The 16,022-nt window shown below is 32.2% G+C and overlaps 1 protein-coding gene across 2 annotated transcripts in view; it reads left to right on the forward strand.

Moving 5' to 3' along the window:
* LOC126881922 (adenylate cyclase type 2-like) overlaps positions 1-16,022 on the forward strand; it is an 860,562-nt gene that overhangs the window by 75,306 nt on the left and 769,234 nt on the right. For both annotated transcript variants that reach the window (XM_050646657.1, XM_050646658.1), the window contains exon 2: positions 4,454-4,792. In XM_050646657.1, coding sequence (XP_050502614.1) covers positions 4,454-4,792 — 339 coding nt within the window. The remainder of the gene's footprint in view (positions 1-4,453; positions 4,793-16,022) is intronic.

The following is a 16,022-nucleotide window of genomic DNA, read 5'->3' on the forward strand; positions in this document are numbered from 1 at the left end:
AAAAATAGTAAAAAACGGTTTTTCCAAAAATTAAAAAAATATATCAGGGGGGCAACCCCCCTTATGACGTACGGGTATGAAACTCCATATTATCCTATTCCCAGTCCGCTAGGCTAGAATATACATGTAAAATTTCATAATAATCTGTTCAGTCGTTCTCGAGTTATAAATGGTGTAACTAACATAACCTCGACTTTCTTTTATATACATACTATATAGATGTAAAATATTTAAATGGCTATTAAAAAATAACGGTCTGAGATAGAAAATTGAAAATTTAGGATTGTATGTATCTTTTGCTTCTACATCTCATAAAAATAGTAAAAAACGGTTTTTCCAAAAATTAAAAAAATATATCAGGGGGGCAGCCCCCTTATGACGTACGGGTATGAAACTCCATATTATCCTATTCCCAGTCCGCTAGGCTAGAATATACATGTAAAATTTCATAAAAATCTGTTCAGTCGTTCTCGAGTTATAAATGGTGTAACTAACATAACCTCGACTTTCTTTTATACAGGGTGTCCCGAAAAGATTGGTCATAAATTATACCACAGATTCTGGGGTCAAAAATAGGTTGGTTGAACATCACTTACCTATATACAATAGTGCACACAAAAAAAGTTACAGCCCTTTGAAGTTATAAAATGAAAATGGATTTTTTTTCATATATCGAAAACTTCCAGAGATTTTTTATTGAAAATGGACATGTCGCATTTTTATGGTAGCAGAATCTTAAAAAAAAATTAAAGTGAAATTTGTGCACCCCATAAAAGTTTTATGGGGATTTCGTTCCCTTAAACCCCCCCAAACTTTTGTGTACGTTCCAATTAAATTATTATTGTGGCACCATTAGTTAAAGACAATGTTTCTAAAACTTTTTTGCCTCTTAATACTTTTTCGATAAGTCAGTGTTTATTGAGATATTTTGAATATTTGTCGAAATCCACCACATATTTGTATATGGTTAAGTACGATTATAGAGACCTGTTAATAATCTGAAAATTTATTTATAATTTACATTTTTAGATATATTTTGAAAAAGAAGCTACATCTCGATAAAAGGTGACTTATGAAAAAAAGACTAAGAGGAAAAAGTTTTAAAAACAATGTGTTTAATTAATGGTGCCACAATAATAGTTTAATTGGAACGTACACAAACATTTGGGGGGTTTAAAGGAACAAAACCCCCATAAAAATTTTACGTAAATATATTGAAAAAGAAGCCACATCGCGATAAAAACTGCATTGGCAAAAAAATACTAAGAGGCAAAAAAGTTTTAAAAACGTTGTGTTTAACTAATGGTACCACAATAATGAATTAATTGGAACGTACACAAAAGTTTGGGGGGGTTTAAGGGAACAAAATCCCCATAATTTTTTTATGGGGTGGACAAATTTCACTATAATTTTGTTTTAAGATGTTCCTGCCATAAGAATGATACATTTCCATTTTCAATAAAAAATCTCTAATAGTTTTCGATATATTGAAAAAAATCGATTTTCATTTTGTAACTTCAAAGGGCTGTAACTTTTTTTGCGAGCACATTTGTACTAAGGTAAGTTAGGTTCAATCGAACTATTTTTGACCCCAAAATGTGTGGTATAATTTATGACCAATCTTTTCGGGACATCCTGTATATTATATAGATGTAAAATATTTAAATGGCTATTAAAAAATAACGGTCTGAGATAGAAAATTGAAAATTTAGGATTTTATGTATCTTTTGCTTCTACATCTCATAAAAATAATAAAAAACGGTTTTTCCAAAAATTAAAAAAATATATCAGGGGGGGCAACCCCCCTTATGACATACGGGTATGAAACTCCATATTATCCTACTCCCAGTCCGCTAGAATATACATGTAAAATTTCATAAAAATCTGTTCAGTCGTTCTCGAGTTATAAATGGTGTAACTAACATAACCTCGACTTTCTTTTATATATAATAGATTAGAATAATACCATTCGAAATAGAAACACCAATTTTTAAGAGAAGGTACACAATATTTTTTGCTTGTTTATTACAATGTATTAATAACCATGATTTTTATAAAAACAACTAGGTAACTATAGAAAAAAAATAGATAAAAACAAAGAGATTTATTTCTGTTCAGAAGAATAGTTGCCTATGTGACACGACCCGTTTGCCGCTAGGTGCTCAGTGCACTAAGTCAACATAGTGTTGTTTGCGATCAACACTCAGTTAGTAACTGTGAGGTAAAAACACCCAAGTATACATGGCGCTTTTTACCTCTCAAATTATTTGAACATAGTGTTCTATTTTTTTGGTAATTTCGTTTTCGTGGTCATTAGTACCAAGTGTAGTATACCTCTAGAAAGCTCTTGGAGAGCTGAGTGAGTTAAAAGAATAAAAACAAAACAACGCCATGTCGACATAGTGTAGTTTACCTCCGAGTTCCAGAAATATAATCGTCAACTGCTCGGGATTTAAATTATAATAATTTACAAAAATACCTAAATGCTATTTACCCCTAGTACGTGGCTGAATAATTGGTTGCCTACTATTAATTACCAAATCATAGAAAAAAGTGTTGTGTGATTTGGTAGAATGCGATCTTACTCTTTAAAAAACATGTCACGTATTTCAGCGCCATCTCAGCACCTGGTTAAATGGAAGGATACTACAAATCTGGCCTCCACATAAGTGGTCTGTAGCTTCGACATGATAGGTGTGAAATTTTAAACGTTCTTGTTGTTGATTGGATAGGAAGGGTGGCATAATCTAGCCTCCATGCTAGGAACATAGCCTCCATACGGTACTTCCAATATTTAATATTTTATTCAAGTGGACAATAAAGGTAAAACACAAACAACTTTTTTTTCTTACTAATTTATTTAGAAAATAATGTGACATTTTACATAGAAATATGAGTATTTAATTTGGATTAAATAAATGTTTACTTGTTGAACTTTTCCACCGTCTGCACACAACAGCTGAACGGAGCCCTTAGACCTAACAACAAAACGCGAAATGTGTGTATTTTAAAACTGTTGGATAAACAGTACCTACAATCAGAAAATCTCTACCTTACAATCAGAAAAACTTACCTTTAAAAAGGTACTCGATTACAAAATATCAAAAAACACGGCTGAATATCAGCTTTTTATGGTGACACAAACACATCACATAACCGACCATATAAAATAACTGAACGACAACGAACGAACGAACACGAACACTGAACACAGATTCACAGATAGCGGAGGATTTGTCAAAAGTCATGTTCCACCAATCACAATGCCGACATCAGCGCCTCTGACAAAATGGAAGGAAAATAAATACGATTACATGTTTTTTATTAGAGTGCGCGGGGCATGTACCAAATTCTTAAGCCGGACTCAAACGACTCGTGTACTTGGCGAATAATCGTTACTTGCGTTACTTACTATGTCTTTTGGGAGGGTTACTAGAACAATTCTTTGACAATTAATAGTAGTATTATCATTATTATTATGAGTGTTTGACAAATAGTACAATAATTGTGCTAGTAACCCACTCACACAGCATTGCCAGTATACGCAAGTGACGATTATTCGCCAAGTACACGAGTCGTTTGAGTCCGGCTTTATTTATTATAGAAATACAACAAGAAATAGTCAATCCAAGTTCTATTCGTTTCCGAAAAATTATAAGCATAAATTTGTACCAAGTGTCAGTGAATCTAATAAATAGGAAATGGCTATTGTCGGTGGACGTATTACGTATTTCATATGGTTATAATGTTTATTTACATTTAACTATATATACCTAATATAATAATATAACAATATATATTGTGTTATAACATATTTAACACAATATAACTTGAAAAATAAACACAATATTATATTAGTTATAAATTCCAATTAACACAAACAAATTACGCTAATGTCACTGTCACTAAAATAAATGATAAACGTCAAAATTTTTAGTAAAAAATATATAAACGTCAAAAATATACTGACATTTTTACAGTTAAAATTCCTTTAAAAATTTTTCGAAGTTAATTATTGATATAAATTACAATAATTATTGTAATAAATAAACAAGTTTAAGTAATTTTATTTACAGTTTATATACGATTAATATTAAAAATGGCATGCGCCACTTAAATCTAATTTCAGCTCGTGAGTAATGACCTGTGAGTAACTTCTGCCCGTGAGTAATGAACTATTACTCACGGGTACAGTAATGGGTGCTATTATCTATGAAAAAAATAGCGAATAATGAGCCTGTTATTAAACGGTCGTAGAAAAAAATGTTTATATAATATGTTTACATAAAATTATATCTACACCATGTATATGACCTCCTTCGGTGTTCTCCCAGTCTCCTAGTAATATATAATGATGTTGTATACTTAGTTTACTCCCGACATCATCAGTCCAGTTAATTTTACTGATGTTAGTGATATTTATTTAAGCCTAAGAAACATTTTTTTATTCTAGGACCTCCACAAAAGCATTCTTCCTGTAACGGCGATGTCAATTTTAACCGCAGCGTTATTCCTGATTCTCCTGGCTTCTCACTTTCCACCGGTTTTGGAATCAGAAGCCTGGGCACTTCTCTCATCGCTCGTGCTAACAGCTGGAGTTACTGCAGCGATGCTTTTATTGGCAGGACGTCATGCACCTCTGCCTCTTTTTGCTCTACTGATTGCTATCCACACAATGCTGCCGCTTTCGAGAGCCGTCGCTATGGCATTGTCAACGATTGTTACAGTTGCACATCTGGCTACTTCTATAGCCTACCGAATTAATGATGGGGTACTAACTAATTACATGCAGGTAAGCAATATATAAAAACTCCTAAATTGTTTCTAAACTTCCTCAAAATTTAACTTGAAATTAGTTATGTATCAATTATATCAAAGTTAATTTGCACCATTGCTATTAGATGCTATATTTCTGCATATAAAAGTTTCTAGCCCCAAAACTAAATGAGTTACGCTCAAAATAAACGCTGTTTTAGTAAAAAAATCATGAAAATCTCTCCCTATTTACCACCCTATTTACCACCCTCTTACCCTATGCTTATTTTTGAATAAATTGGTTTTATAGAAAAAAAAATTTATAAAATTTTGAATTTTTTACACACTTGGAAATACATACTTTTTCGTTGTTTTTATAAGCTATATTTTTACTAAGAATATTTTTTTCGATAAAATATTTACTTTTTAAGTTATTTGTGAAAAACTATCTGAGGACGTGTTTTTATTTGTCGAAAAATATACATTTTCAATCGCAAATAACTCGAAAATATGGACAGTTAAAAAACTATATAGAAAAAAAAGTTACTTAGAATAATTAGTTAATTTATCTATTTCCAAACTTATTTTAAACGCGCCATTTTTTTACCCCCGAGATGGGGTGACTGTCATCCCCCAAATAAAAGCAACCAACGGCACAAGTTCAACTTTAAAGTGGAGAGTAAGTAGAACTTAAATCCAAATTTTCGTGCAATTCGGAGTTGACCCTGAAAATAACACGGTATCGCCTTATTTCCCGTTCATTTACTGGGCTAAATAGGAAACTAACAAATATAAAATTAGCTATAATGGTTATAAACAACTAACAGATAGAAAACGTCTATTTTGTCATTTGGGAGGAATGTCAATTTCCAAAATCTAAATCTTTCCCAAACTATGTACCTAACATACTATACCGGGTGTCCACTTATATTTCCCCCCATTTTAACTGTATATAACTTCTAAACGACTCAAGATAGAAATATGCGGTTTTCGCTGAAATGTTTTATTTTAGTAAAAATTTTGTTTGAATGGATTGAATTTCTTATATCGCTTTTAAATAAAAAATGGTGGATTTTTGAAAAAAAATTTGTTGACTTTTTTATTGAAACACCCAGTATATTTTTTAGTAAATTGGAAGAACGGTCAGTTACCTATCCAGCGATATAAAGTTTTTAAAAATCGGTTGTCAAATGACTGAGCAATTAATTTTTAAAATGAAAGATGCAATGTGGAAATCACATAACATAATATAGTCTGGGCTGATTATCGGAGAATAGGCCATTTTTGGGAAAAGTTATTTACCAGCATTTTTATTGCTGGAATCGAACTATAAGATCCTATATATTAATAATATAGGTATGCAAAGTCCTCAGATAGTGTGCTACTTTTTTTATAAACAAAATGGCGCCCGAAAATCGTGTTTTTTTCAATTATTGCTCTAGAACTCCGAAGATTTTAACTTTACAACAAAAACATTCAAATAAAAATTCACCGTGATTAAATTCTGCATAGAGACGTGTTTTTCCCGATCTGCTCCGACGAAAATTTTCCTCGGAAAATGCGGGTTTTCCCAACAAAATCTTTAATTTTCAAATAAAGTTTTAGATAAGTAATTATCTACCAATAATTAAATAATTTGGTGACTTAAAAGCCTTCTTGGTTTAGATTATAGTTCCAGAAGCTGGTGAAAATTAAACGAATATTTTAGCAACAATTCAATTGTAAATTAATAATTTACGGTCGCAATAATAACCAAAATAATTATGATACACTGATCAAACTTTGAAATCTTATAAAGATGAGATGCCTATTTAACATTTGGTCGACAAAATATAAATTTTTTATTTTTTTGCATAATCTTTAAAAGTTAAAAAAAATAGTTATAAACAAATTAACGTTTCTCAGAAATTTTTTATTATATTATAATTTTAAAAAATAGCTAAAATGCGCATTTCAAATATCTTGAAAATGAATGCTTTAAAACTTTTTTGCAACCATTTGCAAAAAAGTTATGAAACAGCAAAATAAACATACGATTACTACGGTGTTAATAATTTTTTTTAATTCTTTCAAAGCGTAGATGTGAGTTTAAAGTACAAGCTAATTATTTATAAAACAATATCGATTATCAGCTTAATGGTTATATTTTAATTAAAGATTATAAATATATTTTTTTGTAATTTACACGCGCCAAAGTAGAATAATACAGTACCGTAGCTACCCGCCCACATACACAACTCGCGCGAGTTTAAGCGTGTCAGTCGCTTCGAGTGAACATTTTATCTCCGGCTCTGTATCAAGCCTACTTTCGCGCTAAAAATTACAAAAAAAAAGTATTTTTAATCTTGGATTAAAATATAACCATTGCACTAATTTTTGACATTCTTTGTGAGTAATTAGATTGTACCATAGACTCACTTTTAAGCTTTGAAACAATTAAAACAAATTATAAACAATGGAGATATCGTATATTTATTTTGCTATTTCCTAACTTTTTTGCAAATGGTTGGAAAATTTTTTTAAAGCATTCATTTTCAAGACCTATGAAATACGCATTTTAAGTATTTTTTGAAATTAGAATATAATAAACAATTTCTAAGAAATGTTAATTTGTTTATAACAATTTTTTTAAACATTTAAAGATTATGCAAAAAAATGAAAAATTTATATTTTGTCGACAAAATATTAAATAGGCATCACACCTTTATAATCTTTCTAAGTTTGATCAATGTCTCATGATTATTTTGGTTGTTATTGCGACTGTAAATTGTTAATTAACAATTGAATTGTTGCTAAAATATTCGTTTCATTTTAACCGGCTTCTGAATTTATAATCTATACCAAGAAAGCTTTTATTTCACCAAGCTATATAATTATTGATAAATAATTACTGGCCCAAAAAATTTATTTGAAAATTCGAGATTTTGTTGGGAAAACCCACGTTTTCCGAGGAAAATTTTGGTCGGAGCAAATCGGGAAAAACATGTCTCTATGTAGAATTAAAGTGGGGTGAATTTTTATTTGAGTATTTTTGGTGTAAAGTTAAAATCTTCGGAGTTATAGAGCAATAATTGAAAAAAATACGATTTGTCGGCGCCATTTTGTTTATAAAAAAGATAGCACACTATCTGTGGACTTTGCATACCTACATTAATAATATATAGGATCTTATAATTCGATTAAAGCAATAAAATTGCTGATGAATAAACCTTTCTTTGTACTTTACTAATTAGACCAACGTATTATAACTATTTTTTTTTTCAAAATTTAAAGATTATGCAAAAAAAAGAAAAATTTATATTTTGTCGATAAAATATTAAACAAGCATCTCATCTCTATAATCTTTATAAGTTTGATCAATGTATCATGATTATTTTGGTTATTATTGCGATCGTAAATTGTTAATTTACAATTGAATTGTTGCTAAAATATTCGTTTAATTTTCACCAGCTTCTGGAATTACAATCTATAATAAGAAATCTTTGATGTCACTAAGTTATTTAATTATTGATTAATAATTACTTACCTAAAACTTTATTTGAAAATGATAGTTTTTGTTAGGAAAACCCGCATTTTCCGAGGAAAATTTTCGTCGGAGCAAATCGTGAAAAACATATCTCTATGCAGAATTTAATTGCGGTGAATTTTTATTTGCGTGTTTTTGTTGTAAAGTTAAAATCTTCGGAGTTATAGAGCAATAATTGAAAAAAATACGATTTGTCGGCGCCATTTTGTTTATAAAAAAAGTAGCACACTATCTGCGGACTTTGCATACCTATATTATTAATATTAGGATATTATAATTCGATTCCAGCAATAAAATTGCTGGTAAATAACTTTTCCATGAATTTTGCTAATTAGCCCAGAGTAATATCAATTTGCTTAGTTATGTTAATTTAGTTATGTGATATACACGTTGCATCTCTCATTTTAAAAATTAATTGCTTATTCATTTGACAACTGATTTTACAAAACTTTATATCGCTGGATAGGTGAATGACCGTTCTTTCAATTTACAAAAAAATATACTGGGTGTTCTATTAAAAAAAGTCAACAAAGCTTTTTTTTCAAAAATCCGCCACTTTTTTTCGTAATTGAAAGCTATATAAAAACTCAATCCAATTGGACAAAACTTTCACTAAAATAAAACATTTCAGCGAAAACCTTATATTTCTATCTTGAGCCGTTTAGAAGTTATAGAAAAGTTTAGAAAATATAAGGGGACACCCGGTACATGTGTTACTAAGAAATAGTATGTAACTTTATTTTTTAATCAATCATAATTAATTCAACAATTTTAGGGTGTTTCTTCGTCTCAGTAACTAAAAATATAATATAGGAATCAACTACTTTATAGCTAGAAATAATTACATTGTTTGGCAGGGTTTCTTCTTCTTTTAGTGCCTATTCGTTTCGAATATTGGCGATCATTCTGGCTATAATTATTTTATTAACTGGTGCTTTAAATAGATTAGTTGCTGTTGTAAAGAACCATTTCCTCAGGTTCTTTAACAATGATATTCTTCTTCTCCCAATTCTTCGCTTTCCGAATACTTTACCTTGAAGGATTACCTTCAGTAATCTGTATTTAGTTCTGTTTCTCGTTATGTGTCCGAGATATTCTAACTTTCTTATTTTAATGGTATACATCACCTCTCTCTCTTTCTTTGCCCACTCTTCGTAATATGGTCTCGTTGGTTATCTTGTCCGTCCATGATATCTTTAGGATTCGCCTGTATAGCCACATCTCGAAGGCTTCAAGTTTTTTCTCCATTGCTTCAGTGAGTGTCCAGGATTCAGTGGCAGAGTTTAACAGATAAATATTTTTAACATTTATGTGTTGCATTTTAAAAATTTCCATTTCATTTATATAAAACATATCTTAATTATTCTTGTTGGTTTATCTTCTTTCTCGTTTAAACAAAACATATCTTAATCCTTTCTATTTCTGTGTTACCTTAGCAAACAGTATATTTATGCTTAAAGCAAAAACGCAAAAACAATAGAATGAAATGTATTGTTCCGCTAAATAACCGAGAAGATAACATCTCTGTTACCAACAACATTCTTAATAAGGAAAATCCTAAATAGGGATCCGTTTTGTGTTTTCTTAAAAGACTTCGTAAAATATTATTATAAGGTTGGAGATAATTTTAAGTCAGAATCCGGTATCTAAAAGTAAATTTCTGATAAGTAAAAGAATGAAAAAATAAAAATTCCTTTTTAAAAGAAAACATTAGTTTTTATAATCCAATTTTAAAAGAAAACATAGCCCAATACATGATTGGTTTGGAGTGTAATTTTCCTAGTCAGGACGAATTTGAATGATTTGGATTTACATAGGTTTCGGTGTTTTATGTGCTATTAGATTACATTAGAAACTCAGAACATTAGAAAACTTAGTCTTTTGCTAGCAGTTACCGCTAGGGCATCCCTGCCATTTCGTCTGTTGCAATTCGTGACTGCACGTCGGGGTTTGTCCTGGTTGGGTCAGAGGGAGCAGCATATGTGTCTCCTGATGAGAGAATAATAAGTTTCGAAACCGGTAGAGGTGCTTGCAGCACTCTCTGATTGAACTAGTGTATCACGCGGCTGTATTTTTGTGTTGCAACGACATTGAAAAATGGTTATTCATTTTTGATTTACATGTTTACTCTGATTGGAGTACGAAGGAAACCATTCTCGTTAGAAATTTACCGCGCTGAGCAGATGGGACGTGAATTATAAATTATAAAATTCCCTCATCTTCCTTAGTCTCAGCATCCGTTATAGCTTGCAAATTGTACAAGCCTCGGAGGTATATCCAGAGAGGGTTTCCATTGTTTTCAATCTGGTAGGATGTAGAGCAACATTTTTGGTGTTGTTTTATGTACTATTAGATTGAAAACTTAGTCTTTTGCTCAAGCGAACATGGCAGATGAACAACAAGGCTTCCGGAAGAACCGCAGCACAATAGATGCAATTGTTATTATCAGGCAAATAGTAGAAAAGTCTATTGAATATGGAAAACCAGCATAGTGCTTGGAAAACCAGCACAGTTAAGCATGTGCTTTGTAGATTTAAAAAGTGCTTTTAACAGGGTGAGGCGAAATGATACCTTAAATTTATTACACGCTGAACAAATAGACCACCAGATAAGGCTAATTAATGAAATTAACAAGAACAACAAGACCACAGTAGTTATAGTGTCAACAGGAGAAACAGAACGCATAGAACTAAAAGGAGGAATCCGTCAAGGAGACTCGCTCAGTCCATTGTTATTCAATATGGTGATGAATCAAATAATTAACGAAGTAAGAAAACAACATGGATACCACATGGGAGCGCATAAAATCACGATACTATGCTCTGCCGATGATGCAGTACTAATTGCTGATAACGAGGATGACCTACAAAGGCAGCTCCACACTTTCAATATCACAGCAAATAAACTTAATATGAGAATATCAGTAGAAAAAACTAAATGTATGGTGATAAGTAAAGAGCCGCGTAGATGCAAGTTAGAAATAGATGGCAAAATTGTAGAACAAGTAATGAAATTCAATTACCTAGGAGTAGAGATCACTAGTGACAGGAATATAAGAACAGAGGCCACAACACAAGCAACAAAAGTGGCAAGAGTAAGTGGTTGCCTCCGAGAAACTATATGGAGAAACAAATATCTGCCCAGGGAAAGCAAAATAAAAGTATAGAAGATAACAGTAAGACCTATCCTAACATATGCAGCGGAGACAAGGACCGATACAAGAAAGATGAAACAACAAATCAACAACATCGAAATAAAAGTATTAGGATCAATAGCAGGCGAAAAGGTGGAAAGACAATGTATAGTCAACAACAGCTGAAATAGAATAAGAGTCAGACAAACAGGAGTAATCCTAGTCGCGCGAAGAAGAACAAGTTGTCGTGTTCATATTGACAACGATATATCGAATTCATCTCAAAATGCCAACATTGGACCAAGAAACAAATTCGACATAACATCACCAACACCAACACGGCAAGCATGAGACTTTATGTGGGTTCTTTTATTCTACTCCTCTGCATTCTCCTGGCATATGGTACACTATCAGTAAAAAGAAATGAATTTCGGTATAAATGCTTTATTTTCTCATTTCATTGGTTATAATTTAGGATTTACATTATAGTCATTGTGAAGCTACTTTATATAAAATAAACTATCTCTGCTGACAGGCAAATATAAGATTCAATTAAAGACTTAGCTTGTGGTGTGAAGGCTTCTTCCGGTTCTGTCCTAGGTTATCTACAGCTCCAGATCTTCTTCGGGAGGAGTCAGGTGGTAGTTTGATCTACTGGTGGTTCAGTGTTTGCCTCCGCAGCTGTCTAACTGTTCTTCGAACCCATAAGTGACGGTCTTGAAGAACTGCTATTTACCATATATGCGATGTCATTTATTTTCTGGGGAACATTCTGTTGTCAGGGTCAAAACAGATGATGTAAATCTCGGGCCACGCCACGCCCTTCTCCTGGGTGCCTAGAAGAGAAATGAAAATGTAGATAACCCGCAGCATAAATGTATGAAGGACCCCTACCACCCAAGTCAACAAAACCCTAATATTCCCCACCAGCAGCACAGAAAACCTTAGAGGTGACTTCTAAACGAAATGTAAACCCCAAGTGTTTTAATTTAACCTCCCCAATTACAAAATACAATTAAATAAATAAATAAAAATAAATAAATTAAATCCCACATATTTCTATAAAAATAACGTACTAAATTAAACTTGAAAATAATTAATATTAAATATAACTGCTGATTCTAATGAATTAGCATTCACGGAAAATAAATCAATAAATACCCCAAAATTATTTTCTTATTGGATGAATCAAATTTACAACACAAATAGGTAAAAATATAAATATATTCTGCAAATTCGAGTTAGTCAATTAATAAAAAATATGATCGGAAAAGTAAATGATAAAACCAAAAAACAACTTACCAATTAGGTCTGCAGTTTTTCGATGCTACGTACTTGACGACGATTATCAAAATGAGCCAGAAAGACACCAGCATGGAATTTATGAAGGTAAAAGAAATTAATTGAAGGTCAGTATTAGCTGATAACGAAAAAGACACTCTCATTGAAATTGACAAAGTTGAACGTTTTAAAATTGCAAAAAATTAATGGCTTGATAAATAATTTTTCTTCGAAATAAAATATTTAAAAAGAACGAAAACTGGAAATAATTAAACTGTTTAAAATGAAAATGACAATAATATTTTCTCAATAAATATTATTCGAAATGATAGAAATAACTTTTCTAATTTAAATCAGGCATCACTAATTTCATTATAGAATTTAAAATGTATATACAGGGTGCACGAAAAGAATATAAATTATATAAAAAATATAAATAAAGATAAATAAAAGATAAAGAATATAAATATCAATAAATATTTGCTAAAAATGAAAATCAACAGCTACCTGAGAGGAACTCTAAGTGCAGAGTGGGTCTTATTAAAAGAAATTCTACAAAGTAGCGGGTTTGCACGCTACAAAGTCTTTTGCTAGCAGTTGCCGCTAGAGCAACTAGTCTTGTTCGTCTGTAGAATATTACTTTATTTTCGTACTTTTTTGAAATCAAATATTTAATGTAACTATATCAGATTTATGATTATTTATATTAAGGATCAATATGTATTTTTTTAATTAAATTTATACGTTTTTTCCCTTGCGGCATAAAATCCCGCTGTGCGCTCACTCTTTTGATTTTTAAAGTCTTTCTCTGTATTATTACGTGGCTAATTATTGTTTTACCAATTAATTTTAATAAAACCGTTCATATTAACTTTCGTTTGACATAAAAGTACTTATTTCATTAAATCTTTAGCACTGTCCCGCAACAGCTTGCAGCTATTTGAGGTTCAGTGTTTATTTAGACGTAAAACTTGGTTATCACGCCGGTATCCCCCAGGATACTGCATATATACACTAATATACCGAGCGTAAACCCTGATAATCTGGAATCGACCATGTGCTAATAATTGGTCACGTTTTCTCCATTTATATGAAGTAGAAATTGCCAGATGCTGGACTACCATAATAGTTGTGTACTCAGAGAATGGTATGTAATTATTAGGAGTGTAATCTTGTGGGGATTCTCACTCTAGATGAAAACTAGTTAACTTTTTTAAACGGTAATCGAAAATATGGCGAAGGCGATTTTTAAATTTTGGTGAAGGAATAAAATCTTCTGTTAATAGCTTAATTTTTATTTTTTTGTATTATTCCTTAATTACATAAAAAAGAGACAATAATAAAGTTTAAGGGAAATCACAGTAGTTCGCTGTAGATCATAGTTATAAAAACTTACGATTAAGTAAACACGTCCAATGTAAAATGCTCTTAAATTTTTGTTAAATATCCAAATGGATTTATAAATTCAGTCCTATCGGAATATTATCAGTGAAAAACGACTAGATGTATAGAAGTTTTTTACTGATGATGGTTTGTATCATCTTTCATCATTTCAAAATGCAGTTTGGAAAATGCATTTTCCTTGTTCAATGTTATTTTAATTTTGTCATCATGACTTTAGTTCATGTATCCAACTACAAACATAGGTTTATTGCTTCATTGCCTTGCATGGTATTAGAAAGCATAAATACCTGTCGTCTCTCCTTAAAAGTCTGTCTTTTCTCACACTACGCTTGACGCCTTTGGTCATTGTTGGAAACTGATCAGGTAGAAACAGAACCGAGGCTTTAGATGCCACTGGGCAATATCATTAGCTCTGATGTTCCATAGTGCGGGCCAGCTTACTTTGAGATCATATCTTCTTTGTCGATCAACTTTTCTGATCCTAATTATTGGGTAAAACTAGTTCTGCTCTAGCTTACAGATGAACTTAAGATCAACAAGTGGGCAGTCGCGAAATATCCGGATGTGGAATCGAACTTAAATCGAGCCAACCCTTTAGTTGCTATTAATCAGTCTTTTAGGCTATCTGTATCTGTAGAGTAGGGAGGGTGAGTCAAGTCCCACAGTACTTAGGCCACAATTGCCCCATTGTGCATCCTCCCAAGGGTTTGTCATCCTTAGTTCATTTTCCATCCTGCCATTTCCAGGAAGGCGGACAAATCACCAGGAAACATCTCCCCTATATCGGCAGGTGTAGGCCAAGGCTCGCCGAACGCATACTCTCATATTGACGATAACTTCGGACAGTCACATAGGACATGCTCGACAGTTTCGTCATCTCGTTCACACTTCCTGTACAGAGGGGTGTCTACTATCCCCAGTGTGTGGAGGTGTTTTCTTAGTTGACAATGGCCAGTTAAAAAACCAACCAACCAGCTTATGTTTTTCCTGGTCATTCTCAAGTACTTTTCTCATGCTGACTTCCCAAGATTCCTTAGTGTTACCTTGGTAAGTCTACATACTGGCCCTCCTTCCCATCTTTTCACGGTTTGCCTGTGGGAATGGCATCTGGCAATTTCCGCGATCTTTTATGCGTCTTTTAGGTTAAAATCATCGCTATCTTAGTCAGTACAATGATAATTAATAGAGTTAGCTTTGGTCAAACTATCTCTATATGACCTGATAGTTATATAACTCTAAAGGGCCTTAAAGGAAAAATAGCTATCAGCAGTCTGGTTCTAGAACGTTACAAGGCAAAAGAACATAAAGCAGACTACGGGGAATCTAAGATTGCGTTCCAGTCAATTGCATAGGTACCAGTCAATTTATCTGGGTAAAATTCCAATGAATCTTGATCCCATTTACTCAGATAAGAGTAAAATAAAAGTAAAATAAAAGACAGTTAATTTATTATTATTATCCCGGTTATTTATAGAGTTCTTCACCTTCCGGTTCCTAGCTTCCAGCTTCGTCGGTCGTTCCATTCGCCAGGGTGAAGATTCCTTTTCCGACATTGCCTTCTGAATGCCGCTTAGCCAGGATTGTTTCGGCCTTCCTCTCTTCCTTCTTTCCCTTAACGTCCATTTTAGAATTTGTTTTAGCAGTGTGTCGTCGTCCATTCTTTCTACATGGCTATACCAAATCAGTTGTCTCCTTTAAATGTCGTCTATGATGGTTGACTTGACTCCCATTATATTTCCGATTTGGTCATTTTGTATTCTTTCAAGCCTTGCTTTTCTAGCCGATCTTCTCCAGAAGTCCATTTCCAATGCAAGTAGGCGTCGTTCCAGGGATTTAGTAAGTTACCATGTTTCCCATCCATATAGCACTATACTTTTAAAGATGGAGCTAAAAATAAGATGTTTTCTTTGATTAGATAGTTCT

The sequence above is a fragment of the Diabrotica virgifera genome, chromosome 3, assembly GCF_917563875.1.
Source record: "Diabrotica virgifera virgifera chromosome 3, PGI_DIABVI_V3a".
NCBI lineage: Eukaryota > Metazoa > Arthropoda > Insecta > Coleoptera > Chrysomelidae > Diabrotica > Diabrotica virgifera.